At 67.2% G+C, this 27,962-nt stretch overlaps 3 protein-coding genes across 3 annotated transcripts; 2 read left to right on the top strand and 1 right to left on the bottom strand.

Moving 5' to 3' along the window:
* Nucleotides 1–1,076: 1,076 nt before the first annotated feature.
* ARHGEF2 (Rho/Rac guanine nucleotide exchange factor 2) lies at nt 1,077–19,014 on the top strand. The gene is given in 23 exon segments (XM_077789415.1): nt 1,077–1,226; nt 6,481–6,631; nt 8,662–8,729; nt 8,850–8,913; nt 9,208–9,337; nt 9,417–9,526; nt 9,599–9,745; nt 11,081–11,331; nt 11,827–11,952; nt 12,208–12,325; nt 12,408–12,665; nt 12,874–12,950; nt 13,033–13,202; nt 13,347–13,414; nt 14,142–14,330; nt 14,509–14,610; nt 14,693–14,757; nt 14,873–14,914; nt 15,030–15,077; nt 15,080–15,088; nt 16,650–17,042; nt 18,224–18,410; nt 18,491–19,014. Coding segments are annotated over 23 exon segments (2,898 nt in total). The 5' UTR covers nt 1,077–1,178; the 3' UTR covers nt 18,568–19,014.
* Nucleotides 19,015–20,611: 1,597 nt separating this feature from the next.
* On the top strand, nt 20,612–24,695 carry ANKRD35 (ankyrin repeat domain 35). The gene is made up of 11 exons (XM_077789318.1): nt 20,612–20,798; nt 20,880–20,968; nt 21,161–21,225; nt 21,778–21,835; nt 21,924–22,015; nt 22,071–22,177; nt 22,355–22,515; nt 22,627–23,867; nt 24,265–24,354; nt 24,443–24,508; nt 24,603–24,695. The coding sequence occupies exons 1-11, from the start codon at nt 20,668–20,670 to the stop codon at nt 24,678–24,680; spliced, it is 2,178 nt and encodes a 725-aa protein (XP_077645444.1). The 5' UTR covers nt 20,612–20,667; the 3' UTR covers nt 24,681–24,695.
* Nucleotides 24,696–24,782: 87 nt separating this feature from the next.
* NUDT17 (nudix hydrolase 17) lies at nt 24,783–26,366 on the bottom strand. The gene is made up of 6 exons (XM_021542141.2): nt 26,177–26,366; nt 26,048–26,073; nt 25,873–25,965; nt 25,696–25,794; nt 25,119–25,267; nt 24,783–25,014 (listed from the first exon to the last, which is right to left on the bottom strand). The coding sequence occupies exons 1-6, from the start codon at nt 26,364–26,366 to the stop codon at nt 24,849–24,851; spliced, it is 723 nt and encodes a 240-aa protein (XP_021397816.2). The 3' UTR covers nt 24,783–24,848.
* Nucleotides 26,367–27,962: the final 1,596 nt, after the last annotated feature.

Raw genomic sequence — 27,962 nt, 5'->3', positions numbered from 1 at the left:
GGTTGGGATTTGTGACACCCCAAAACGGCGCTTTGGGGCGTGCGGGGCTCGGGGGCTTTGGGAGAGGTGGAATTCCATGGGATTCGCTGCTCCCTTTGGGATTCGCTGCTCCCTTTTGGGATTCCAGTCCTGCAGCCGCGCTGGGATGGGACAGGGGTGTTCCCAAAGGTCGGGGGTTTCCAGGGACTGTGTCGGGGGGGAAACTGAGGCACAGGGAGGAAGGGCTGGACTTGGGGCCACATCCGGGCTGCGGGGCCAGGGCACGGGGGGGCTCCGAGGGGCGATCCCGAGGGATGCTGGGCATGGTCCGATGCTGGGCATGATCCGGGGACAGATTCCAAGGGATGCAGGGACACAGATCCCAAGGGATGCAGGGACACAGATCCCCGGGATGCAGGGACACAGATCCCTCGGATGTTGGAATTCGGATCCCTCGGGATGCAGGGACACAGATCCCTCGGGATGTAGGGACACAGATCCCTGTGGATGTTGGGATTCAGATCCCTCGGGATGCAGGGACACAGATCCCTGTGGATGTTGGAATTCAGATCCCTGTGGATGTTGGAATTCAGATCACTCGGGATGCAGGGACACAGATCCCCTGGGATGCAGGGACACAAATCCCCTGGGATGCAGGGACACAAATCCCCTGGGATGCAGGGACACAGATCCCTCGGGATGCAGGGACACAGATCCCTCGGGATGCAGGGACACAGATCCCTCGGGATGCAGGGACACAGATCCCTGTGGATGTTGGGATTCAGATCACTCGGGATGCAGGGACACAGATCCCTCGGGATGTTGGAATTCGGATTCCTCGGGATGTTGAACACTGATCTTGGGCTCAGCCCAGCCTCTGATCCCTCGGGATTTTTGGGAGCCGATCCCGGAGGAGGGCGCGGAGCCAATCCCGGGGTGACTCGGGGGTGCCAATCCCAGGGATCCCGGCTGGATCCCGGCTGGATCCCGGCGATCCCGGCTGGATCCCGGGGACCCCGCTCGAACAAAGGCCCCGCGGGCAGCACGAGGCCGGCGGGCGGCGCGACCCGCCCCCGGGAGGGCGGGACCGAGAGGGACCGGGCAGGGACCGGGAGCACCGGGAGGGACCGGGAAGGAGCCGGGAGGCACCGGGAGGGCACCGGGAACACCGGGAGGGAGCCGGGAGCGCTCCCTGGATTATGTCCCGGATCGAGTCGCTGTCGCGAGCCAGGAGCGATCGCGCCAAGGTGGGTCCGGCGAGCGCGGCCCCCCCGAGCGGGGTCCCCCCTTTGCCAGCCCTTCCTGGGGTTGGGGGGGCTCTTCCCTCCCTGCTCGGGTTTGGGGGGCAGGGAGGGGTCACCCCATCCCTCACCCCGACTTGGGGGGCTCTGCCCTGCGCCAGGCGGCCGCGGGGATTTGGGGTTTTTTGGGGGGCACGGGGCGATGCTCGGGGCGCGTTACGCGTTTTGGGAGGGAGCGGAGGGCGAGGAGGGGGCGAGGGTCCCCCCAGCGTCTCCCCATTGTGCGGCGGGGGGTGCTGGCCGGTGCAAGGACCCCCTGCCCGCACCCCCCCGGGGACCCCCGTGTGTCCCCCCACAACTTCTCGGCCGCCCCGAACTTCGCCCCGACTCTTCCTCATCCTCCTTTCCGCCGGGGCCGAAGCTTCGGCTGACGCGAGGATGAGGATGAGGAAGTCACCTTCCCCTCCTGCCGGGCGGGGGGAAAAAATTTTTAGGGACCCCCCCCTTCCCTTCCCTCCCACCCCAATTTTATGGCTTCTCATGGAGACAAAGCCCGGCGGGGAGTTCGGGGATGGGGAAACTGAGGCACGGGCCGCTCCGGGAGCGTGGCCGCGGTTCCGACCCCCGTGACCGGGGCTGTGCCGGGGGGGGAGCGTGTGGCAATGCCGGCGTGGCGAAACGCGGGGCGGGGAGGCTCGGGGGGGGCTTTGTGTGCCCGCCGTGCTCGGGCAAAACCGGGCTGGGGGGCCGGGGGGCGATGCTTTGTGCCCCCCCCCCTCCCCGGGCCTCAGTTTACCCCAAAACGGGGATTTTGGGGGGCAGGGAGAGACCCCAGAACCGCCGCTCCCCCCGCCCCGACCGCGCTTGGATGCTCTGAGCTGGTCCGGCCGGGGGGCTTTGGGGGTGCCCCCAGCCCGGAATGGGGTTTGGGGAGCTCGGGAGGGTTTGGGGGGGCTGAGGGGGCGGTTTTGGGGTGATTTTGTACAAGGGGGAAGTGGCTGCTGGTCCCCGCGCCGCCCGGGGGGGGGAAAATGGGTTTTTTTGGTTTTTGGTTAAAGAAAGTTTCGTCCGAGGCGTTTTCGCCCCACCCACGGCCGGGAGAGGCCGGGTGGGGGTCGGGGGGTCGGGGTGAACCCCCCAAGGGATCCCCAAAAGCAGCGGGACCCCGTCCGGGAGGCGATTTTTGGGGAACCCCCCCCTCTCCTCGCCACCCCCGCGGCTTCCCGGGGGGATCCCCACCTGCCTTTGGGGGGGCTCCTGGCAGCGACCCCCTCGGAGCCCCCCAAAACAGCTCAGGGGGGTCCCGCCAGCCCAGATCTGCGCCCCGACATCGGGGGGGGGGGGGCTTCAAACCTCCGAGGGGGCAATTTTGGGGGTTCAGGGGGCCTGGGGGTGGTGTTTTTTGGGGGGATGAACGGCGGGGGTCCCCCCCGTGCTGCCCGCCCGGCCCGGCGGGGTCTTTGTTGCCTCGGCCGTGGCTTTGTTCGCCGCCGGGGCGGCGAGAGGTGGGGGGGGGCTGTCCCCAAAAAGCGGGGGGACCGTCCCCGAAAAGGGGGGAACTTCCCCCAAAAAGGAGAGGGCGCGTCCCCGGCAGCTCCGTGACGCCGTTTCGGGGTTCAGCCCCCTCCGGGCTCTGTGGGTTCTGAGGTGGGGGTTCCCCTCTTCACACCCCGTGCCGCTTTTAGGGTGGGGCGGCTCTGAGGGCGCCCCAAAATCTCCTCCCGAGCCCGGCGCGGAGTTTTCGGGTGCGGAGGGGCCCCGGGCCGGAACAGGAACCCAAAAACCCCCGTCTCTATTTAAAGCACTGAAACTTCCTCCGCCCCCAGCGCCGGGGGGAAGGTGAGGGGGGGTCGGACGTGCGGGGACCCCGAAATTCCGCGCTCGGAGCAGCCGCGTGTCCCGCACCCCGGTTTGTGCGCGGGGTTTGGGGGGTGGGGGTCTTTGTTTTGGGGGGTTTTGGGGGTGCGGGAGGGGCGCGCCCGCTCCCCCCCCACCTTTCCGCGGGTTTTTAGGGCTCCGTGTCCCGCTCGGGGTGCAGCCAAACCCCCAAATTTTCGGTGGTCCCGTCCCCGCTGCAGAAGTGGGGATGTGGGACCCCCCCCCCCAAATTCTCCCAGGGTGATTTTTGGGGTTTTTTGGGGGGCGGCGCTGGTGGGGCGGGTGTGAACCCCCCACCTCCTCTGAGGGTTTTGTCCGGGGGGGATCCCCAAAAACCGGGGAGGGGTCCCGGGCCGGGGGGGGCGGGCAGGAAGCGGCGGCGGCTCCTGCCTTTGTCTGGCGCGGTTCGGTTTCCTTCGCGGGCGGGGGGGCCCAAAACAGGGAGGAAAACACGGAAATCGGCGAGGGAGAAAAGCGGGGAAAGAGGGGGAAAAGTCACGGGGAAAAAGGAGAAAAACGGTCCAAAAAAAAAAAAAAAAATAGAGATAAAAAAGTGAGGGGAAAAAGCGGAGAAAAAAAATTAATATGGGATGTAATAAAGGGAAAATGAACAGGGGGAAAAGCAGTAAAGGTGGAAAAATCAGTTTGAAAGGAAAATGCAGTAAAAAGGGGGAAATAAGCATAAAGAAGGAGAAACGGTAAAAAAGGGGGAAGGTAAAAAAAAGGGGGGAATGATAAAAGGGGGAAGAAAATCGGGGTGGAAAAGGAAAGAAAAGCAGAACGATAAAGGAAAGAAAGTGAAGGGAAGGAAAGGGAAAAAATAGAGGGGAAAGGGCGAAAAGAATAAAGGGAGAGCAAGCAAAAAGCGAAGAATGGAAGAAAAATAAAAGCAAGCAAAGAAAGGGAGGGGGGAAAAATCGAAAAGAAATCATAGAAAAACGGAGGGAAATAAAAGCAAAACCCACAAAAGCGGCGCAGCGGAGGGAAAATCAAAGGAAAACAAACAAGCGGGCGGGAACAACCGCGCGGGGCGGATGTCGCGCCGGGGCTCGGGGGGGGGACCGGGACCGGGACCGGGACCGGGACCGGGGCTCCGGGATGTGCTGCTGCTCCTGCGCCCCGTTCCCGGCGGCCGGGGAGGCGGAGGGACCCCGGAGCCGCGAACGGGTGAGCCCCCCGGGCCGCGGGTGACCCCGGGGTCCCGCTCGCCGTCACCGGGGGTCCCGCTGGCGCCTCGCTCCCGCTCCGAGGGGTCCCAAAGGTGCCCGTGGGGTCCCACTCCTGATCTGCGGGGTCCCAAAGGTGCCCGTGGGGTCCCAAAGGTGCCCGTGGGGGGTCCCACTCCTGATCCGCGGGGTCCCAAAGGTGCCCATGGGGTCCCTCTCCTGATCTGCAGGGTCCCAAAGGTGCCCGTGGGGTCCCAAAGGTGCCCATGGGGTCCCACTCCTGATCCTCGGGGTCCCAAAGGTGCCCATGGGGTCCCTCTCCTGATCTGCAGGGTCCCAAAGGTGCCCGTGGGGTCCCAAAGGTGCCTATGGGGTCCCAAAGGTGCCCACGGGGTCTCAGAGGTGCCCGTGGGGGGTCCCACTCCTGATCCGTGGGGTCCCAAAGATGCCCGTGGGGGGTCCCACTCCTGATCCGTGGGGTCCCAAAGGTGCCCCTGGGGGGTCCCAAAGGTGTCCGTGGGGGGGTCCTACTCCTGATCCTCGGGGTCCCAAAGGTGCCCGTGGGGGGGTCCTACTCCTGACCTACGGGGTCCCAAAGGTGCCCGTGGGGTCCCATAGATGCCCATGGGGTCCCAAAGGTGCCCGTGGGGTCCCAAAGGTGTCCGAGGGGGTCCCACTCCTGATCCGCGGGGTCCCAAAGGTGCCCGTGGGGTCCCACTTCTCATCCGCGGGGTCCCAAAGGTGCCTGTGGGGTCCCAAAGGTGCCCGTGGGGTCCCACTCCTGATCCGCGGGGTCCCAAAGGTGTCCGTGGGGGGTCCCACTCCTGATCCGCAGGGTCCCAAAAGTGCCCATGGGGTCCCAAAGGTGCCCGTGGGGTCCCACTCCTGATCTGCGGGGTCCCAAAGGTGCCCACGGGGGGTCCCAAAGGTGCCCATGGAGGGTCCCACTCCTGATCTGTGGGGGTGCCAAAGGTGCCTATGGGGTCCCAAAGGTGCCCGTGGGGTCCCAAAGGTGCCTATGGGGTCCCACTCCTGATCCGTGGGGTCCCAAAGGTGCCCACGGGGGGTCCCAAAGGTGCCCATGGAGGGTCCCACTCCTGATCTGCGGGGTCCCAAAGGTGCCTATGGGGTCCCAAAGGTGCCCACGGGGTCTCAGAGGTGCCCGTGGGGTCCCACTCCTGACCCGCGGGGTCCCAAAGGTGCCCATGGGGTCCCACTCCTGATCCGTGGGGTCCCAAAGGTGCCCATGGGGGGTCCCAAAGGTGCCCGTGGGGGGTCCCACTCCTGATCTGCGGGGTCCCAAAGGTGCCTATGGGGTCCCAAAGATGCCCGTGGGGGGTCCCACTCCTGATCCGTGGGGTCCCAAAGGTGCCCGTGGGGGGTCCCAAAGGTGCCCGTGGGGGGTCCCACTCCTGTCCCTGTTCTTCCTCCCCTCCCTCTCCCCCTCCAGGCTCCCCCGGGGGTCCCTCAGCCCCTCCCCAGCCCGGGGGGGGGTGGGGGGCAGGGACGGGCACCGGGACCCCCTCGGGCCGTGGGGTCGGGGCTTGGGGGGGAGCTGGGGGGTCGCGAGGCGCCGCCGTTTTTGGGGGGCTGTCGGTTGGTGCCCGACCCGCCGGTGCCAGGCACGGCCGGGGGGTGCGGGGGGGCACAAAGGCCTCTCTGTGCCCGTGTCCGGGGTGGTGGGGGGGGGTCCGAGGCGGGCACGGGGACACTCGGGGTGACACCGACTCGCTCCCCTTGGACCCCAAACCGATCCCCCCCACCCCAAACCATCCCCGTGGGTGGGTGTGGGGGGGCTCAGCCAGCTCCCGACCCCCCGTTTTGGGGGGGAAAAAGGGCGAAACCCCCCAGTTTGACTAAAAATAGGTGGTGAGGGGGGCAGGACGATGCCCCCAGCCCCCGCGGGCAGCGTCACCCCCCGGCTGCGCCCCCGCAGCCCGTCCCCATTGGGGCTGGCGGCGGGGAGGGAGCTCGGCAGCCTCCGGTTCTCCGGTTGCCGCGGAGACGGGATGCTGGCGAGCGGCGGCGAGCGCGGCGAGCGGGGCGCTCTGTCCCCGGTCTCCGGGCTCCCCGGAGACCCCCCGGGAGCCGCGGGGCTCCGGCCGCCGCCCGCCCGGCTCCCCGCGGCCATGAGCCGCGTCCCGGCCCCGAGGCAGCCGCCGGGGCGGGCGCGGTGCCGCAGCCCCGTCAGGCGTCCGGTGCCGCTGTCCGGGCAGGGCAAGGACAAGGAGAGGATGAAGGAGGGCAAGGAGAAGGACGCGCGCTACACCAACGGGCACCTCTTCACCACCATCTCCGTGTCCGGCATGACCATGTGCTTCGCCTGCAACAAGAGCATCACGGCCAAGGAAGCGCTGGTGTGCCCCAGTGAGTGCCCAGGGCGGCCGCGAGGGAGATGCCAGCTGCGTGTGCCCGCTGCTGGGCGCTGCCGGGGGGGGTTTGCCAGGGGGGGGGTTTGCCAGGGGGAATGTGCCAGGGCAGGGCTGGCACGGTGGCATCGCTGGGGTGGCTTTGCCAGGGTGGATTTGGTGGGGTGGATTGGCCAGGGTGGATTTGATGGGGTGGATTGGCCAGGGTGGATTTGATGGGGTGGCTTTGCCAGGGTGGATTTGATGGGGTGGCTTTGCCAGGTTGGATTTGATGGGGTGGATTGGCCAGGGTGGATTTGATGGGGTGGATTGGCCAGGGTGGATTTGATGGGGTGGATTGGCCAGGGTGGATTTGATGGGGTGGATTTGCCAGGGTGGATTTGATGGGGTGGATTGGCCAGGGTGGATTTGATGGGGTGGCTTTGCCAGGGTGGATTTGATGGGGTGGCTTTGCCAGGTTGGATTTGATGGGGTGGATTGGCCAGGGTGGATTTGATGGGGTGGATTGGCCAGGGTGGATTTGATGGGGTGGATTGGCCAGGGTGGATTTGATGGGGTGGATTTGCCAGGGTGGATTTGGTGGGGTGGATTTGCCAGGGTGGATTTGATGGGGTGGATTGGCCAGGGTGGATTTGATGGGGTGGCTTTGCCAGGTTGGCTTTTTCAGGGCAGGATTTGATGGGGTGGATTTGCCAGGGCAGGATTTGGTGGGGTGGTTTGGCCAGGGTGGATTTGGTGGGGTGGATTTGCCAGGTTGGCTTTGCCAGGGCAAAATTGCCAGGGTAGCTTTGCTGCAGTGGCTTTGCCAGGCTGGATTTGATGGGGTGGATTTGCCAGGTTGGCTTTTCCAGGGCAGGATTTGGTGGGGTGACTTTGTCAGGCTGGTTTTACCAGGGTGGATTTGCCAGGTTGGCTTTTTCAGGACAGGATTTGATGGGGTCACTTTGCCAGGGCAGGATTTGGTGGGGTGGCTTTGCCAGGTTGGCTTTGCCAGGGCAGGATTGCCACGGAGGCTTTGCTGCAGTGGCTTTGCCAGGTTGGTTTTTCCGGAGTGCAGTTGCCAGGGTAGCTTTGCTGCAGTGATTTTTTTGGGATGGCTCCTCTGGGGTGTCTTTTCCATCATGGTTTTGCCAGGGTGGCAGGGCTGGGGTTGATATGATGGGATGGCTTTTCCAGGTTGGCTCTGCCAGGGCAGAAATGCCAGGGTGGCTTTTCCAGGGTGAAATTTCCAGGGTGGCTTTGCTGGGGTGGCTTTGCCAGGGTGGATTTGCTGGAATGGAATTGTCAGGATGGGTTTTCTGGGGTGGCTTTCTCATGGTGGCTTTGCCAGGATGACATTTCTGCGGTGGCTTGGCCAGGGTGGCATTGCCGCAGTGACTTTTCCGGTGTGGAGTTGCCAGGGTGGCTTTTTCTGGGGTGGCACTTCCATGGCGACTTTGCCGGGGTGGCTTTGCCGCAGTGGCTTTTCTGGGGATGCTTTTTTTGGGATGACTTTTTTTGGGGTGGCTTTGCTGGGGCGGAATTGCTGGGGTGGCTTTGTCGGATTGGATTTGCCGCAGTGGCTTTGCCAGGCGCGGCTTTTTTGGGATGGCTTTTTTTGGGGTGGCCTTGCCAGGATGACTGTGCCACGGTGGCTTTTTTGGGATGGCTTTTTTTTGGGGTGGCTTTGCCAGGATGACTGTGCCACGGTGGCTTTTCCAAGACGCCTTTTCTGGGGTGGCTTTGCCGCATGGGCACCGCAGTGCCCGTTCCCAGAGCCCGGTTCCTCCTGGGTTTGGGAGATGGTTTCTCCAGCCTGGCACATCCCAGCTCCCCGGCGTGGTGGCCCCGGGCTGGCACGGTGCCCTCGGCGCTGGGGCAGCTGCTCCCTGGCAGCTGCAGCTGCGGATGATCCGCATCCACCCGCTTCCCACCGCATCTGCTCCCGTCGCTCTGCCAGAGCTGGGGAGGAGGAGGAGGAGGAGGAGGAGGAGGAGGGGTGGCAGGAGGGTCCCCGTGGCCTCTCCGTCACCTCTCCGTGTCCCCCAGCCTGCAACGTCACCATCCACAACCGCTGCAAGGACACGCTGCCCAACTGCACCAAGGTGAAGCAGAAGGTGAGCGCAGGGACGGGAGCGGCGGGGAGCGAGGGAAGGGGGTGCGGGAATCCATCGGGGACACGCGAGGACAGTGACGCCTCCGAGGACGGTGACGGTGACGCTTCCGCTCCCCCGCAGCAGCAGAAGGCGGCGCTGCTGAAGAACAGCTCAGCCCTGCAGTCGGTGTCCCTGCGCAACAAGAGTGAGTGGGGGGAGCTTCCCTTCCCTTCCCTTCCCTTCCCTTCCCTTCCCTTCCCTTCCCTTCCCTTCCCTTCCCTTCCCTTCCCTTCCCTTCCCTTCCCTTCCCTTCCCTTCCCTTCCCTTCCCTTCCCTTCCCTTCCCTTCCCTTCCCTTCCCTTCCCTTCCCTTCCCTTCCCTTCCCTTCCCTTCCCTTCCCTTCCCTTCCCTTCCCTTCCCTTCCCTTCCCCGTCCCCCCTGCACAGCCTGGGGGGTGCCAGGGGGGTCCCAGCACCGCTCCCCCGGTGTCCCCCCCCAGATGCCATCCGGGAGCGCCCCAACTCTGCCATCTACCCCTCGGAGAGCTTCCGGCAGACGCTGCTGGGGCCCCGCCGCGGCCGCCCCTCCTTGTCCCTCTCCAAGAGCGTCTCCACCACCAACATCTCGGGGTAAGGGCAGGAAAGGAGGGGGACGGGCGGATCCGGGGGTGTCCCCAGCGTCCCCATGGTGTCCCACGCCCTCCCGCAGGACGTTCAACGATGACTCCCCCCTGGGCATCCGGCGGATCCTGTCCCAGTCCACGGATTCCCTCAACGTGCGCAACCGCACGCTCTCGGTGGAGTCGCTGATCGACGAAGGTGGGGACGCCGCGGGGACGCGAGGGCGGGGGGGGACACGGGGACCCCGTGTGCCACGGATGTCACCTGCAGGCCCGGACGTCATCCTGAGCCAGCTGCTGAGCGACCTGGAGGCGGACGGGAAGGAGTTCGAGGCGGATTCCTGGAGCCTGGCGGTGGATAACAGCTTCCTGCAGCAGCACCGCATGGACGTCATGAAGCGGCAGGACGTCATCTACGGTGAGGGGACACGGGGACACGGGGATGGGGACACGGGGACGGGGACACAGGGATGCAGGTCAGGGATAAGGCATGGGGAATGTGAGGACAGGAGAGGGATACGGGGCTGGGGCAGACACGAGGATGGGGACGCAGAGATGGGGGCGTGGGGACAGCACAGGGGACACAGGAAGCGGGAATGGGGACAAAGGGACAGGACAGAGGATGCAGGGACAGGGATGCGGTCATGAGGACACAGGGCCAGGCTGGGTGGCTGTCCCTGGGGTCCTGCTCCCCTTCTGTGCTGTCCCTGGGGCTGTGTCCCTGTCCCTGGGGTGCTGTCCCTGTCCCCGGGCTGTGTCCCTGTCCCCAGCTGTGTCCCTGTCCCCGTGGATGCTCTCCCTGTCCCCGGCTGTGTCCCTGTCCCCGGGCTGTGTCCCTGTCCCCAGCTGTGTCCCTGTCCCCGTGGATGCTCTCCCTGTCCCCGGCTGTGTCCCTGTCCCCGGCTGTGTCCCTGTCCCCGGGGTGCTGTCCCTGTCCCCAGGGCTGTGTCCCTGTCCCCGGGGTGCTCTCCCTGTCCCCGGGGTGCTCTCCCTGTCCCCGGGGTGCTCTCCCTGTCCTCAGGGCTGTGTCCCTGTCCCCGGGGATGCTCTCCCTGTCCCCGGGGCTGTGTCCCTGTCCCCGGCTGTGTCCCTGTCCCCGTGGATGCTCTCCCTGTCCCCAGGGCTGTGTCCCTGTCCCCGGTTGTGTCCCTGTCCCCATGGATGCTCTCCCTGTCCCCAGGGCTGTGTCCCTGTCCCCGGGGTGCTCTCCCTGTCCCCGGGGTGCTCTCCCTGTCCCCGGCTGTGTCCCTGTCCCCGGGGATGCTCTCCCTGTCCCCAGGGCTGTGTCCCTGTCCCCGGGAATGCTCTCCCTGTCCCCGGTTGTGTCCCTGTCCCCGGGGTGCTCTCCCTGTCCCCAGGGCTCTGTCCCTGTCCCCGGGGTGCTCTCCCTGTCCCCGGCTGTGTCCCTGTCCCCGGGGTGCTCTCCCTGTCCCCAGCTGTGTCCCTGTCCCCGCGGATGCTCTCCCTGTCCCCAGGGCTGTGTCCCTGTCCCCGGGGTGCTCTCCCTGTCCCCGGGGTGCTCTCCCTGTCCCCAGGGCTGTGTCCCTGTCCCCGGTTGTGTCCCTGTCCCCATGGATGCTCTCCCTGTCCCCAGGGCTGTGTCCCTGTCCCCAGCTGTGTCCCTGTCCCCGGGGATGCTCTCCCTGTCCCCAGGGCTGTGTCCCTGTCCCCAGCTGTGTCCCTGTCCCCGGGGATGCTCTCCCTGTCCCCGGCTGTGTCCCTGTCCCCTGGTGACCGCACCGTGCCCCCGCAGAGCTGATGCAGACGGAGCTGCACCACGTGCGGACGCTGAAGATCATGGGCGCCCTGTTCCGCAGGGCGATGCTGGAGGAGCTGCAGCTGGACCCCGGCACCGTCCAGCGCATCTTCCCCTGCCTCGACGAGCTCAGCCGCATCCACGAGCGCTTCCTGGCCCAGCTCCTGGAGCGGCGCCGGGAGTCGCTGGCCCAGGACAGCAACAAGAACTTCGTCATCGACCGCCTCGGTGACATCCTCGTCACCCAGGTGGGCAGGGGGCCGGGAAATCAGGATACGGGGGGGGAGGATGTTGGGGGACCTGGAAGAAGGAATGGGTTCCCAGGAAACCGAGATGCTTTGGGGTGGGGATGTCAGGGATGGCAGGGACTGACTGATGGTGGGGTTTGAAGATGGGGAGGTGCCCACTGATGTCCTGCACTCACTGGTGTCCCTGCACTCACTGGTGTCCCTGCACTCACTATTGTCCCCTGCACTCACTGATGTCCCTGCACTCACTGGTGTCCCTGCACTCACTATTGTCCCTGCACTCACTGATGTCCCTGCACTCACTGATGTCCCTGCACTCACTGATGTCCCTGCACTCACTGATGTCCCTGCACTCACTGGTGTCCCTGCACTCACTGATGTCCCTGCACTCACTGATGTCCCTGCACTCACTGGTGTCCCTGCACTCACTGATGTCCCTGCACTCACTGGTGTCCCTGCACTCACTGGTGTCCCCTCGTCGTTCCCGGTTCCAAGTTCTCGGGCCCGAGTGCGGAGCAGCTGCGCAAAGCCTACGCCGAGTTCTGCAGCAAGCACACCAAGGCGCTCAAGGAGTACAAGGACCTGCTGGCCCGGGACAAGCGCTTCCAGCAGTTCATCCGGGTGGGCTCCGTGGGGACCCCGGGCTGGGGGTCGGGGTCTCCATCCTCTGGAGGGACCCCCGGGATGGGGGTTGGGGTCGCCCTGCGCCTTCCAGGCTTTGTGCCCCGGTGGAAAACCCTTCTCCCAGCTCCATGCCTCAGTTTCCCCGACTTGTATCCCTCCCTCGCTGAGCTCTGGGGGTCTCTGCTTTGGGGGGGTCGCTGATGGGGGGGTTCTCTGCTTTCGGGGGTCCCTGCTGACGGTGTGCCCCCCCAGAGGGTGACACGATCCCCCCTCCTCCGCCGCCACGGCGTCCCCGAGTGCATCCTGCTGGTGACGCAGCGCATCACCAAGTACCCGGTGCTCATCGAGCGCATCCTCAAGAATTCCAAAGGTACCGGGGCGGGCGGGAAGGGGCTGGCACCGGCGCCTTGCGGGGCGGGGCCGGGATTCCAGCTTCCCTCCCCCGCCGGCAGACAACGAAGGGGACTGCGCGGACCTGTCGCGGGCGCTGCGGCTGGTGAAGGAGCTGCTCTCGGCCGTGGACGAGGAGGTTCACGCGTGGGAGCTCCGCGGGCGCCTCTGGGACGTTTTCCGGCGCGTGGATCCCCGCGCCAAGGTGCCGCTGCTCTGGGACAGCCGGCCCGGAGCCTTCGGGAGGGACGAGCTGCTCCGCAGGAAGCTGGTGCACAGCGGGGGGATGCTCTGGAAAACGGCGGCCGGGCGCTTCAAAGGTGCGAAGTGGGGGGAAAAAAAGGGGATTGGGGGATGTCCAGGGATAGTGGGGAAGCTGGCGTGGAATGGGGGTCCCAGGAGAGAGGCGATGCCCGTGGAGCAGGATGCTGGCAGGGCCCCTCTTCTCCACGGCTGAATTCGGGGTCGGCCGCGGGACTCGGGGGGCTCAGCGAGGCGAAGCCCCCCGCTCACCCCGGCTCACCCCAGACGTGCTGGTGCTGCTGATGACGGACGTGCTGGTGTTCCTGCAAGAGAAGGACCAGAAATACACCTTCCCCATGCTGGTGAGCTGCCCCCTCCTCATCCCCAGCCTCGCTGGGGCTCCGGGGCAGCGTTCCCCATCGCCGGCGCTCCCCAATCCCGCAGGACAAGCCGGCTGTCATCTCCCTGCAAAACCTGATCGTGCGGGACATCGCCAACCAGGAGAAGGGCATGTTCCTGATCAGCGCCGCCCCGCCCGAGATGTACGAGGTGCACGCGGCCTCCCGCGATGACCGCAACCACTGGATGAAGGTCATCCAGCAGGCTGTCAGCCTGTGAGTGTCCCCGGAGCCCGGCGACGGCCGGGAACCAGCCCCGGACGGCTGGGAATGGCTGGGGAGCCCGTGCTCACGGGGTGGGTGCGGGGGGATGGGGCTGGGGGGTCCTGGCTCTGACCACCCCCATCCCGGCCCTCTCAGCTGTCCAAGCCGCCAGGATTTCCCGCTGATTGAGACGGAGACGGAGGCGTCCTTGCGGAAGCTGAAAGGTGGGGGCTCATCCCTGTTCCTCCCATGCCATCGATCCCATCCCTTTGATCCCATCCCATCCCTTTGATCCCATCCCATCCCATGGATCCCATCCCATTGATCCCATCCCATTCCATGGATCCCATTCCATCCCTTTGATCCCATCCCATTCCATTGATCCCATCCCACTGATCTTGTCCCATCCCATCCCATGGATCCCATTCCATCCCTTTGATCCCATCCCATTCCATTGATCCTATCACACTGCTCTCATCCCATCCATTCCATGGATCCCATCCCATCGATCCCATTCCATCCCTTTGATCCCATTTCATCCCTTTGATCCCATCACATCCCTTTGATCCCATCCCATTCCATTGATCCCATCCCACTGATCTCATCCCATCCCATTTCATCCCTTTGATCCCATCACATCCCTTTGATCCCATCCCATTCCATTGATCCCATCCCACTGATCTCATCCCATCCCATCCCATCCCATCCCTTTGATCCCATCCCATTCCATGGATCCCGTCCCATCCCTTTGATCCCATCCCTTTGATCCCATCCCACTGATCCCATCCCATCCTATTCCATCACACTGATCCCATTCCATCCCATGGATCCCACCTCATCCCATCCCATGGATCCCACCCCATCCCATCCCATCCCATCCCATCCCATGGATCCCACCCCACTGATCCCACCCCGTCCCCGCTGACCCCAATTCCCACCGCCCCTCTCCAGAGCGGATGGAGCAGCACGACCGTCAGATCGCGGCGCTGCTGGAGGACAAGGTCGGCATCTTTGCCGACATGCTGGCGCTGGGCAGCGGCTGCTCCGAGCCCCCCCAGGCCCCCCGCGGGACCCCCTTCCCTGGGGAGCCCGGCCGGGCACCCCGCGGGGACGTGCTGCTGCACGACGCCATCCGGGAAGGTACGGCAGCCCCGGGATTCCGGGATTCGGGAAGCCGAGGTGGGAAGGGGAGCTGAGGGACGTTCTGGGCTGGGCTGGAGACTCCCAGGTGCTCCCGGGATGTGCTGGGACGCTCCAGGGTGGAGATGCTCAGGATGGGGAAACCGAGGCAGGGCTCACGCTGCCCTATCCCCCGCAGTGGAGTGCCTGAAGGAGATTTTCACGGGATGCACCCGGGATCGGGATCAGAACCACAACAACCGCCCCGAGGCCGAGAGCTGCCCCAGCCCCAGCGCCAGCAGTAAGGGGGGACACGGGGAGGGGTCGCTGGGTTGGGGGGACCCCCGGGACCCCGTTGGGGCTCACCCAACCTTCCCCTGCAGACGGCGACTCCGGCAGCATCAACGGCTCCTTGGAATTCCGGGTGGATCCAGAGGCTGGGCAGCGGGTGAGTTGGGGAGGGGGCGCAGGGGGGCACAGGGGGGCACTGGGGGGCACAGGGGGGCAGCTGGGGACCCCCAGCCCACACTGGGACCCTCAGTGTCACCGCACTCTCTCCGCAGGACGGGAATGGGAACCAAGTCCCGCCGAGGGGATCCCAGGAGGTGAGGAAAGGCTTTTGGGGAGGGGGGTGCTGCTCACCCCACGCTGCCTCGGTGTCCCCCCGGCGCGGCACTCGGGGGTTCACCCCCCAACCCCCTCAAACCCTGTCCCCCGCAGGAGATCCAGGGCAACCAGCGCCTGGTGAACCTGTACGGGCTCCTGCTGCCCGGCTCCAGGTGGGACAGGGGCACAGGGAGGGGGGACCCCTGCCCAGATCCATCCTGCTCCCTGTCCTCTGTCTCCCACTTTGCTCCCCTTTGTCCCCTTCCCATTCCCATCATTGCCCCCTGCTCCCTTTTGCCCTATTCCCCCTTTATTCCCCCCTTTTTCTCCCCCTTTTTCCTCTTTTCCCCCCCCTTTTTCTCCTCCATTTCCCCCCCTTTTCCCCTCCTTTTTTCCCCTTTAATTCCCCTTTTTCCCCCCTTTCCCCATATTTCCCCCCCCTTTTTTCCCCATTTTCCCCCTTTCCCCCCCTTTTCCCCCTTTAATTCCCCTTTCCTCCCTTTTTTCCCCTTTTTCCCCCTTTCCCACCTTTTTTCCCCATTTCCCCTCCATTTTCCCCCTTTTTCCCCCTTTAATTCCCCTTCCCCACCTTTTTTCCCCATTTCCCCTCCATTTCCCCCCTTTTTCCCCCTTTTTCCCCTTTCCCCCCTTTTTCCCCCTTCCCCCCCTTTTCCCCCCCTTTCCCCCCCTTTTTCCCCCTTTTCCCCTCCTTTTTTCCCCTTTAATTCCCCTTTTTCCCTCCTTTCCCCATACTTCCCCCCCTTTTTTCCCCCATTTTTCCCCCCTTTTTCCCCCTTTTCCCCCTTTTCCCCTCCATTTCCCCCCTCTTTCCCCTTCTTTCCCCCTCTTTCCCCCTTTCCCCTCTCCCCTTTTTCCCCCTTTAATTCCCCTTTTCCCCCCTTTTTCCCCCTTTAATTCCCTTTCCCCCCCTTTTTTTCCCCATTCCCCCTCCATTTCCCCCTCTTTCCCCCTTTCCCCTCTCCCCTTTTTCCCCCTTTAATTCCCCTTTTCCCCCCTTTTTTCCCCCTTTAATTCCCCTTTTCCCCCCTTTTTTCCCCCTTTTCCCCCTTTCCCCCCCTTTTCCCCTCTTTCCCCCCTTTTTTCCCCATTCCCCCTCCATTTCCCCTCCATTTCCCCCTTTCCCCTCTCCCCTTTTTCCCCCTTTAATTCCCCTTCCCCCCCTTTTTTTCCCCATTCCCCCTCCATTTCCCCCTCTTTCCCCCTTTCCCCTCTCCCCTTTTTCCCCCTTTAATTCCCCTTTCCCCCCCTTTTTTCCCCATTCCCCCTCCATTTCCCCCTTTTCCCCCTCCATTTCTCCCCCTTTCCCCTCTCCTTTTCCCCTCCATTTCCCCCTTCCCCCCTTTTCTCCCCCTTTCCCCTCTCCCTTTCCCCTCCTTTTCCCCCCCTTCCCCCCCTTTTTTCCCCATTCCCCCTCCATTTCCCCTTCCCCCCCTTTTCTCCCCCTTTCCCCTCTCCCTTTCCCCTCCTTTTCCCCTTCCCCCCCTTTTTTTCCCATTCCCTCTCCCTTTCCCCTCCATTTCCCCCTTTCCCCTCTCCCCTTTTTCCCCTTTAATTCCCCTTTCCCCCCCTTTTTTCCCCATTTCCCCCCTCCATTTCCCCCTTTCCCCCCTTTTTTCCCCATTCCCCCTCCATTTCCCCCTTCCCCCCTTTCCTCCCCCTTTCCCCTCTCCCTTTCCCCCGCTGCCGTGTTCCCCTGACGCCGCTGTCCCGCAGGTGCAGCTGACGCACCAGGAGGTTCTGCTGGAGCTGCAGCTGCCGGAGGGGCCGCAGCGGCCGCGGCCGCGCCGGGGCTCGCAGCCGGCCGTGCCGGTGAGCGGGGCCGCGGAGCCGGGCCCCGGGGCGGAGCTGGCGCTGCTGCAGCGGCAGCACGGGCTGCTGCAGGAGGAGCTGAGCCGCTGCCGGCAGCTGTGCCACGAGCGGGCGCAGGAGGCGGCGGCGCTGGAGTCGCGCCTGCGGGACAGCGAACGGGAGCGCTCCCGCTTGGAGCGGGAGGTGCAGGAGGCGCGGGGGGCACCGGCGGGGCCGCGGGGCCGGCGGGCGGCCGAGCCCCGGCGCAGGAGCCTCCCGGCCGGGGACGCGCTGTACCTGAGCTTCACCCCACCGCAGGTGGGCGCGGGCTGCCGGGAGCACCGGGGGTACGGGAGCACCGGGGGTACGGGAGCACCGGGGGTACGGGAGCACCGGGGATACGGGAGCACCGGGGATACGGGAGCACCGGGGGTACCGGGAACACCGGGGATAAGGGAGCACCGGGGGTACCGGGGATAAGGGAGCACCGGGAGCACCGGGGGTACCGGGAACACCGGGGATAAGGGAGCACCGGGAGCACCGGGGGTACTGGGAACACTGGGGATAAGAGAGCACCGGGGGTACCGGGGATACGGGAGCACCGGGGGTACGGGAGCACCGGGGATACGGGAGCACCGGGAGCACCGGGGTACCGGGAGCACCGGGGATAAGGGAGCACCGGAGGTACTGGGAGCACCGGGGATAAGGGAGCACCGGGGATAAGGGAGCACCGGGGATAAGGGAGCACCGGGGGTACCAGGAACACCGGGGATAAGGGAGCACCGGGAGCACCGGGGGTACCGGGAACACTGGGAATACGGGAGCACTGGGAGCACCGGGGATAAGGGAGCACCGGGAGCACCGGGGGTACCGGGAACACTGGGAATACGGGAGCACTGGGAGCACCGGGGATAAGGGAGCACCGGGGGTACCGGGAGCACCGGGGGTACCGGGAACACCGGGGATAAGGGAGCACCGGGAGCACCGGGGGTACCGGGAACACCGGATATACGGGAGCACCGGGAGCACCAGGGATAAGGGAGCACCGGGAGCACCGGGGGTACCGGGAACACCGGGGATACGGGAGCACCGGGAGCACCGGGGTACCGGGAGCACCGGGGTACCGGGAGCACCGGGGGTACCGGGAGCACCAGGGATAAGGGAGCACCGGGGGTACCGGGAGCACCGGGAATACGGGAGCACTGAGGATACCGGGAGCACCGGGGCTACCGGGAGCACCGGGGGTACCGGGAACACCGGGAATACGGGAGCACTGGGGATACCAGGAGCACCGGGGATACCGGGAGCACCAGGAATACGGGAGCGCCGGGGATACGGGAGTACCAGGAATATGGGAGCACCAGGGACACCGGGATGTCCGGGGTTACGGGAGCACCGGGGATACGGGAGCACCGGGGGAGCCGCGGGTGAGGATGCGGTGGCTGCGCCACGCGTGGGGGGCTCGGGCCTGACCCCCCGGCTCTGTGCCCACCCCGCAGCTGAGCCACGGCAGCCTCCCCCCCGCCGGCCTCCCGTACCACGCCCCCGCCGTCCCCACCGGGGACGAGCTGGGGTTCCTGGTCACCGAGCCCGAACGGCTGCGCGAGGGTGAGGACACCCTGGACGTGCTCCTGGAGGGCGAGGGGGGCTTGGGGAGCCGCCACTCCCCCCCCGCCAGCCCCCGAGGTGGGTCCCCGGTTTAACCCCCCCGTTGGCGTCCCGGCTTTATTTTGGGGGCGGGTGTTAACCCGGAGTTTTTCCCGTAGATTTCCTGAGGATGCAGGATATTCCCGAGGAGGTGGAGAACAGCCAGGAGCTGAAGGAGGGCGACGGGGACAGTTAGGGACCCCCGCAGCCCCCCCGGCACCCCGCGATTCCCCCCAGGACACGCCGGGGGCCGGATCCAGCTGTGGGGAGCCGGATCCAGCTGTGGGGAGCATTGGGAAAAGCGGGATGGGGACGCTGCTATTCCCACGGGAGCCTCATGGGAACGGGCGGGGGGTCGGGTCGCCCCCTCCCCTACTCCAGCCCGGGGGAGGAGCAGGGGTGACATCGTGTCCCTCGTCTTCCCGCTGGGATTTATTTATTTATTTGGATGTTTTGGGGTGTGGGAGGTGGCCCCCGGGCGAGGGAACTTCCAGCTCCTGGGGCAGCGGTGACAGTGACCCCCCTCCCCGATATCGGGGGGCTGCCCAAGGGTGGGGCGGGGAGGGACGGGGTCCCCGCGGAATAACTGTAAAAACAAAGGGCAAAAGAAACGAAAAATATTAAAAAAAATTAATTTGGAAAAGCCTGCAAATGAAGAGTTTGGAGCCAAAGTGAAGGGGGCGGGGGGAGGCTGGGGGAGGCACGGACCGGCTGGGGCGGGGGTCTCTCATCGTGCGGTGAGGGTGGGGTCTCAGTCGGTGGTGGGGGGGGTCTCAGCCGGGGGGGTCTGGGTCGGGGGGCGATGGGGCCGGGTTTGGGGCGCACCCGCAGGGCGGGGCCGTTCCCGGGGCGGTGCCGGAGCCGCCGGGCCGGGTGCGGGACCGGGCGCGGGGCGGGGCGGGCGGAGGACGCGGCCCCGGAGCGGCGGCTCCCGGGGGTCCCGCAGCGAGGAGGGGGTCGGGGGGCCGAGAGCGGAGGGGCGGGGGTCGGGAAGCGCCCGGGGGTGCCGGCCATGAAGAGGATGTTCTCCTGCTCCAGCTCGCAGGTGACGGTGAGTCCCGGGAGAGAACGGGGGGCCCGTGCCGGCTGCCGGCCCAGTCCCGGTGCCGGCCCCGATCCCAGCCCGCTGCCGGCTGTGACCGCCCCCGGTGCCAGCCCCGTGACCCCGGTCCAGCTCCAATTGCACTGCCAGCCCCGATGCTGGTCCCGATCCTGGCTGCAATCCCTGTCCCAGTCCCAATCCCAGTCCCAGTCCCTGTCCCAGTCCCAATCCCAATCCCAGTCCCAGTCCCAATCCCAGTCCCAGTCCCAATCCCAGTCCCAGTCCCAATCCCAATCCCAGTCCCAGTCCCAGTCCCAATCCCAGTCCCAGTCCCAATCCCAGTCCCAGTCCCAGTCCCAGCCCCAATCCCAGTCCCAGTCCCAGTCCCAGTCCCAGTCCCAATCCCAGTCCCAGTCCCAGTCCCAATCCCAGTCCCAGTCCCAGTCCCAATCCCAATCCCAGTCCCAGTCCCAGTCCCAGTCCCAGTCCCAGTCCCAGTCCCAGTCCCAATCCCAGTCCCAGTCCCAGTCCCAATCCCAGTCCCAGTCCCAGTCCCAATCCCAATCCCAGTCCCAGTCCCAGTCCCAGTCCCAATCCCAGTCCCAGTCCCAGTCCCAGTCCCAATCCCAGTCCCAGTCCCAGTCCCAATCCCAGTCCCAGTCCCAGTCCCAGTCCCAGTCCCAATCCCAGTCCCAGTCCCAGTCCCAATCCCAATCCCAGTCCCAGTCCCAGTCCCAGTCCCAGTCCCAGTCCCAGTCCCAGTCCCAATCCCAGTCCCAGTTCTGCTGCCGGTCCCGATGCCACCTGCAATCCCAGCCCCACTCGCAGCCTCCATCCCAGATCCAACCCCAATCCTGACCCGAATCCAGCCCCCAGCCCCGCTGCAGGGCCCGCAGCCCATCCCTGCTCCCAGTCCCAGTCCCGGGTCCCGTTCCCAGACCCTGGTCCCGGTCCCTGGTCTCGTTTCCAGTCCCCGGTCCCTGTCCCGGTGCCACCCCCGCCCGGTGCCACGCTGGAGCCCAGCCCGGCTCGGTGGCACTCGCCAAACCAGCCGGGCGGGCACAGGCCGGGACACGCTCCGGCCTCTCCGCCCCCTCCCGGCTCCGCGGGGAGCCGGCGTCCCTCACCGAGCCCCACGGAGCGGGGAAACTGAGGCAGGACATGCGTGGGGGGACCCACACGGGGGGAGGGGTTCCTGTGCGGGGTGCGGCTCCCACCCAGAGTTTGGGGTCCTGTGCTGGGGTCCCCCCGCAGATGGAGAGCTGGACGCGGCAGGACCAGAAGCTGCTGGAGGCGGTGACACGCGGGGACGTGGCCCGGGTGGCCGCGCTGGCCGCCCGCAAGGCCGCCCGCCCCGCCAAGCTCAACGCCAGGGGCCAGTCCGCGTATGTCACCGGGGGGACGCGGCGGGGGCTCGGTGGGCACGGGGGTGGCCGCACGGGTCACGGCCGCCTCTCGCCCCCCAGGCTCCACCTGGCCGCGGCCGGGGGTCTCACCGAGTGCCTGACGCTGCTGCTGGAGCACGGAGCCCCCGTCAACGAGACGAACGATGACGGTGGGTGGGGACACCCGGGGACAGCTTGGGGACACCCTGGAGACACCCTGTGTCACCCCTGGAGGAGCCCCGACCTGCTCCCCATGGCAGGGACCCCCGGGAGCACCCAAGGAGGGGGTGTCCCCTGGGGGTGTCCCTTAGGGGGGCAGTTGTCCCCCGGGAGTGTCCCCAGCGCCGGTCCCGTCCCCACAGGCAGCACCGCCCTGCACTTGGCCACCATCGCCTGCCAGCCCCAGTGCGTGAAGGTGCTGCTGCAGGTACCGAGAGGGGCGGGAACGGGTGGGAATAAGATGGGAACGGGGTGGGAACAGGAATTGGAATGGGATGGGAACTGGAATTGGAACGGGATAGGAGTGGGATGGGAATGGGCACTGGAATTGAATGAAAATGGGAACTGCACTGGGATGGGAATGGGAACTGGAGTGGGACGGGAATGGGAACAGGAATGGAATGGGAACTGGAATGGGATGGGAATGGGAACTGGAATGGGAACTGGAGTTGGAATGGGAACTGCAATGGGATGGGAATGTGAACAGGAATGGGATCGGAATGTGAACAGGAATGGGATGGGAATGGGAACAGGAATGGGATGGGAATGGGAACAGGAATGGGATGGAGCTAGGGGTGAAAACAGGGATGGAGATCAGGAAAAACACAGGGATAAGGACACGGCTGGAGGTGCAGAGGAGGATGAGGATGGAGGTGAGGATGGGGACAAGGGCAGGGAACAAGGATGAGGATGAGGATGGGAACGGGGCTGGGATGGGGGTGTCAGTGCCATTCCCGCTCCCTTCCCGCTGTCCCCCCAGCATGGAGCCAACGAGCGCCACGTGGACGGCCAGAACCGGACTCCGCTGCACTGGGCTGGTGAGGGGGGGACATGGGGACACCCCGGGACGTGGGGGACACCAGGGGGACACCAGAGACCCTGCAGTGACCCCCCTGCCCCCTGCAGCCTCCTCGGGCTGCGCCTCCAGCGTCCTCCTGCTCTGCGACCACGAGGCCCCACTGGATGTCCCCGACACCGTGAGTGGGGACGGGGGGACAGCAGGGGGTGACAGGGGACAGCAAGGGTTGATGGTCACCCCACGTGTCCCCTCAGCACGGCCAGACCCCCCTGATGCTGGCGGCGCTGGGCAACCATGTGGCCGTTTGTGCCCAGCTCCTGCGGCGCGGGGCCGAGCCCGGGCTGGCCGACAGGGACGGCAGGTGGGTGCCAAGGGACACTGGGGACACTGAGCTGTCCTGTCACCGGTCTGTGGTGTCCCCAAGGGTGTCACCGCTGTGGGGAAGGGATGGCGGTCACCTGTGTCACGGTGCCCGAGTGCCACCCCTGCCACTGTTCACTGTGTCCCCGTGTCCCTCCGTGTCACGTCCCCGGCTCAGGACAGCGCTGGAGCTGGCCCTGGCTCACAGCAGCCTGGAAGTGGCCGAGCTGCTGCAGGGCCACCAGAGGGACAAGAAGGACACCGGGAATGTCACCCGGAATGTCACCGGGAAGGCTCCGGGTTGGGCTCTCCAGAAGGTCCCGCACTGTGGGAGGAGAGGTGAGACCTCCCCCCAAAAAAAAGGAAAGAATGGGGGAAAATGGGAAAACAACGGGGAAAATTGGAAAAAATAGGGAAAATTGGGAAAACGGATTGTGTTTCTCCCTCCAGCAGAGAATGGTGCTGGACAGGTGGGAATCCAGGGTGAGGAGGAGGAGGAGGAGGAGGCTGAGGAGCAGCGGGACGGACGCGCTGCCCGGCGGCTGCGGGAGGAGCTGGCGAGGAAGACTCTGGAATGCCGGCGGCTGGAGGAAGCTGCCGAGGGCATCCGCCGGCGGCTGCGGGAGCTCGTGCGGCTCCTGCCGGGACGGGACGCGGCTGAGGATGAGGAGGATGAGGAGGGTGAGGAGGATGAGGAGGATGACGGCGCCTGCCTGGAGCTCCTGGCCCGGCGCGTGGCGGAGCTGAGGAAGAGGACGAGGGATGAAGAGTGGGAAGGAGGACAAGGCAGCGCCGAGGCTCCGGCGCTGATCCCGTTCCTGGCCTGGCTGGGAGAGGAGTGCTCCAAAATGCGGGAAGCGAAGGCCGGCGTCTCCTCGCGGAGCCAGGAGCTGCGTCGGGAAGCAGAGGATTCCCTCCGGGACGGGGCCTGGGAGCAGCTGGCGGCGGGGCTGGAGCAGGCGCTGGACCAGCAGGACCAGATCCACGCCAGGATGCTGCAGGGATCCCAAATCCTCCTGGAAAAGCTCGGGTCGGAGCCGGCGGTGAACGGCGCGGAGAAGAGCCGGGAGGAGATGCCGAGGGAGGGCGGGAGGATGGAGAAGGAGCTGCTGGAGCTGCGGGAGGGCAACGGGAAGCTCCTGGTGGAGCTGGCGCGGCTGGGCCGGGAGCGGGAGCGGCTGCAGCAGGAGCTGCGGGAGCTGCGGGATCCCGGGAAGCGGGACGAGGCGTGGCGGCTGCGGCGGGAGCTGCGGGCGCTGCGGGACGGGGTGGGAGCGCGGGTGCGGGAGGCGGGAGGCGACGCCGGGGCCGGAATTCTGCGGGACCTGCACCGGCGGCTGGACGCGCTGGTGCGGTCCCAGCACGAGGCCCTGCAGCTCCTCACGGAGATGGAGGGAGAGGCCGGAGAAACGCCCGGGAGCGGCGGGGAGGCCGGGGTACCGGCAGAACCGGGAGCGGCGGCGGGCGCCGGCGTGCCGCTGGGCCCGGAGCGCGGCACCGCCGGGGTCCCACCGGGCTCGGAGGCGGAGCGGTGGCGGGAGGCGGCGGCGGCGGCCGAGGAGCGGGCGGCCGGGCGGGAGCGGGAGCTGCGGGAGCTGCGGGACACAGCGGAGGGGCTGGAGCGCAGCCGGGCAGCGCTGCGGGAACGCGCGGCCCGGCTGGAGCGCGCCTGCCGGGACAAGGACGGGAAGGTGAGGCACGGGCCGGGAACGGGGACGGGACCTTCCCAGCACCAGTCCCGTTCCCGTTATCATCCTCCTTCCATCCGCGTCTCCATTGCCGACCCCTTCCCACCTTCCTCTTCCTCCCATATCCATCCCCATGTCCCTCCCATCCCCACACCCTTTCCAGTCCTCTTTCCATCATCATCATCATCCCTTTCCCGCCGCTGTTGCCATCATCATCTGCATCCCCATCCCCTTCCCATCCCTGTCCCCATCCTGATCCATCTCCCAGCCCCACCTGGGGGGACCTCAGGGGCAACTGAGCGGGACCTTGAGGACTGACAGGGACCAAGGGGGTTCTGGGGGTGCTGAGAGCAACCAACCCCCCCAGTCCCCCAAATCTGCCCCTGACTTTCCCCCCCAGCTGAAGCAGCTGCTGGCGGAGACGGAGAAGCTCTCGGCCGAGGTGCTGGGGCTGCGGGGCCGGAGCGCCCGGCTCCAGCTCCAGCTGGAGGTGGGGACAGCGCCCGGTGTCACACCGTGTCACCCTTTGTGATTGTTGTCACTCGGAGCCACCCAGTGTCACCCTGTGCCCCCCCCAGGTCCAGCAGAAGCAGCACCGGGACACCGTGGCCGTGTACCGGAGCCACCTTCTCCAGGCTGCCCAGGTGGGACCCCCTGGCCCTGCCCGGGGTCTCTGGGGGGTGCGGGCACAGTTTTGGGTGCCGGATCTCGGGAAAAGCCACACTCCCTCCTCCGCAGGGATTCATGGACGAGGGCGTCCACGCCGTGCTGCTGCGGATCCTGCGGGCCGAGGCGGGAGGGGGGCCGCGGCATTAAAGTGGGAAACCGCGACACACGCGTGGCCTGGGTCCCGCTCCGTGTCCCACTCGTGTCCCCATCCCTGCTCCGTTCCCCTGGAATCCACCTGAAACCAGGGAAACCCATTCCTGGCGTCTCCACGGCCCCGCCCCAGCACGGGCCGGGATCCGGGATGCCGCTGGAAGTTTATTCCCGCTGCCCCCGGCCGGGCCCCGCCCGCCACCGCCCCAGCGCGAATTTGGTGCCGGTGCTGACGCGCTCCAGGTCGGGGCCGCGGGCCGGGGCCCGGCGCAGGAGGATCCCGGTGGGAATCTGGGAGCTCCGGAAGCCGTGGGGGCTCAGCTCCGTGATCCTGGGGCAGGGAATGGGGTCAGGGATGGGGCCCGGGGGAGGCTGGACAGCCCCAGGGCTTTTCCAGCCTCCCGTCGCTGTCCCCCGGTGTCAGCGGTGTCTCACCCCACGGTGGCCGGCAGCTCTCCGGGGAATGGTCCCGGTCCCGATCCCGATCCCTCGGCTCCATCCTCAGTGGCAGCGATGGCCTCCAGGACCGGAGGCTCCAGCCAGGCCACGGCACTGACCTCACACGGGCTCGGACACAGCCGGGCCTGGGCACGGACCCCCGTGGAGGGAGGGACCCCCGTGGGGGGAACCCCAACCTTGGTAGGGACCTCCAGCCGTGCAGGGCCCCCGATCCTGAGAGGGACCCCAACCCCAGGAGGGACACCCCAGCCATGGAGGGACCCCCACCCGCCGAGACACCCACATCCAGAGAGGGACTGCAACACCAAGAGGGACCCCCACCCATGGAGGGATCCCCTCGGAGCTGCCCCCCACCCACAGAGGTGCCCCCCACACACGGAGGTGCCCCCACCCACGGAGGTGCCCCCACCCACGGAGGTGCCCCCCACCCATGGAGGTGCCCCCCACCCATGAAGGGACTCTCTTGGATCTGCCCCCCACCCACGGAGGTGCCCCCACCCACGGAGGCGCCCCCACCCACGGAGGCGCCCCCCACTCACGGAGGTGCCCCCACCTGCAGCCGCTGCTGGGGCTCGGCCGAGCGCAGCCCCAGGTAGGTGACGATGTGGTGGCAGCGCGGTGGCCCCCAGCTCAGCGAGGGGGGGAACAGGGACTGTGGGGAGCAGGGGTGGCCCGTGGGGCAGGGCGGACACTGGGGGTGTCACCCCCGGGTGCAGGGGGGGGTCGTTACCTCCCAGAGGCCGAGCAGGTTCCACGAGAAGGTCCCGGGCTCCAGGCGCAGCCCCGTCTCCTCGGCCAGTTCCCGCAGCCCCGCGGCCACCAGCTGGGGGTTCGGGGTGTCAGGGGCCACCTGCGTCCCCGCACCCACCTGGGCACCCCCTGCCCTCCCCACGGTGTCACCTCACCTCTTCTCCCGGCTCCAAGTGCCCACCTGTGTGGGGGGACAGGAGTCAGAGGACCCCAAAACCCCTGTCCCCACCTGAATGAGGGCTCGGGGACCCCAGAGCTCTCCTGTCCCCCGTCCTCGCACTCACCTGGTGGCACCCAAAGGTTGGGGAAGTGGCGCAGGGTGCTGGCCCGGCGGGTCAGCAGGACGCGGCCGCAGGCGGCCTCCAGCAGCACGGCCACTGCTGCGGCCACCCCCGCGTGTGCCCCGCGCCCGCCCCGCGTGGCGCCCCCCAGCTTGGCGGGGCAGAACGGGGGTCTCTGCGGGGACAGGGACATCAGCGCTGCGGCGGCTCCCCGGGGGGACGCGGTGGCACCCGGGGAAACAGCGGGGCTGGCGGCGCCGCGCACCTTGAGGACGGTGTCGGTGGAGCCGGGGAAGGGGACATCGGAGATGAGGAAGTGGCCGCGCTCCAGCCCGCAGCTCACCAGGACCGCGTCCGTGTGCGCGGGGCAGAACACGCCGGTGACACTCTGCGGGGACACCGGGGGCGGTGGCAGCGCACCACGACAAGCACGGCGACACCGGGGCCGCTGGCAGCACACCGCGACAAGCACGGGGACACCGGGGAGGCTGTCCCCGCTCCGCGACAAGCACGGGGACACCGGGGCCGCTGTCCCCGCACCGCGACAAGCACGGGGACACCGGGGAGGCTGTCCCCGCTCCGCGACAAGCACGGGGACACCGGGGCCGCTGTCCCCGCTCCGCGACAAGCACGGGGACACCGGGGCCGCTGTCCCCGCTCCGCGACAAGCACGGGGACACCGGGGCCGCTGTCCCCGCACCGCGACAAGCGCGGGGACACCGGGGAGGCTGTCCCCGCACCGCGACAAGCGCGGGGACACCGGGGAGACTGTCCCCGCTCCGCGACAAGCACGGGGACACCGGGGCCGCTATCCCCGCTCCGCGACAAGCACGGGGACACCGGGGCCGCTGTCCCCGCACCGCGACAAGCACGGGGACACCGGGGAGGCTGTCCCCGCTCCGCGACAAGCACGGGGACACCGGGGCCGCTGTCCCCGCTCCGCGACAAGCACGGGGACACCGGGGAGGCTGTCCCCGCTCCGCGACAAGCACGGGGACACCGGGGCCGCTGTCCCCGCTCCGCGACAAGCACGGGGACACCGGGGCCGCTGTCCCCGCTCCGCGACAAGCACGGGGACACCGGGGCCGCTGTCCCCGCACCGCGACAAGCACGGGGACACCGGGGAGGCTGTCCCCGCTCCGCGACAAGCACGGGGACACCGGGGCCGCTGTCCCCGCTCCGCGACAAGCACGGGGACACCGGGGAGGCTGTCCCCGCTCCGCGACAAGCACGGGGACACCGGGGAGGCTGTCCCCGCACCGCGACAAGCGCGGGGACACCGGGGCCGCTATCCCCGCACCGCGACAAGCACGACGCTGCAGCGGCCGCTCTCCCTCCCCTGCACTGTCCCCCCCCATAGTCCCCAGACCCCCCCATTGCCCCCAGTCCCCCCCAATCCCCCCCGGTGCCCCCCGGTCCCCCCGAACCTGCCCGAACGCCGCCGCCCCCCCCGCCCCCGCGCGCCTCACGTGCACGAGCACGCGCGCGCTCGCCATGTCGGGGGCGGGGCCTCCCGGAGAAGGGGCGGGGCCTCCGGGAGAAGGGGCGGGGCCTCCCGGAGAAGGGGCGGGGGCTCCGGGAGAAGGGGCGGGGCCCGACGCGCTCCGGGGGCGGGGCCAGACCCGCGCCGGCGACTGCGCCCCCTGCAGGGCCGCCGGGAAAGGGCGCGCCCACGGGCGGGGACAGTTCTGCGTCCCCGTGTCCTGCGTGTGTCCGCCGTGTCCTGTGTGCGTCCCCGTGTGTCCTGCGTGTGTCCCTGTGTGTCCTGAGTGTGTCCTCCGTGTCCTGT

Source organism: Lonchura striata, chromosome 33 (genome assembly GCF_046129695.1).
Source record: "Lonchura striata isolate bLonStr1 chromosome 33, bLonStr1.mat, whole genome shotgun sequence".
Classification (NCBI taxonomy): domain Eukaryota; kingdom Metazoa; phylum Chordata; class Aves; order Passeriformes; family Estrildidae; genus Lonchura; species Lonchura striata.
Note: the sequence above shows the minus strand (reverse complement) of the source record. Positions and strands in the feature narration are given on the sequence as shown.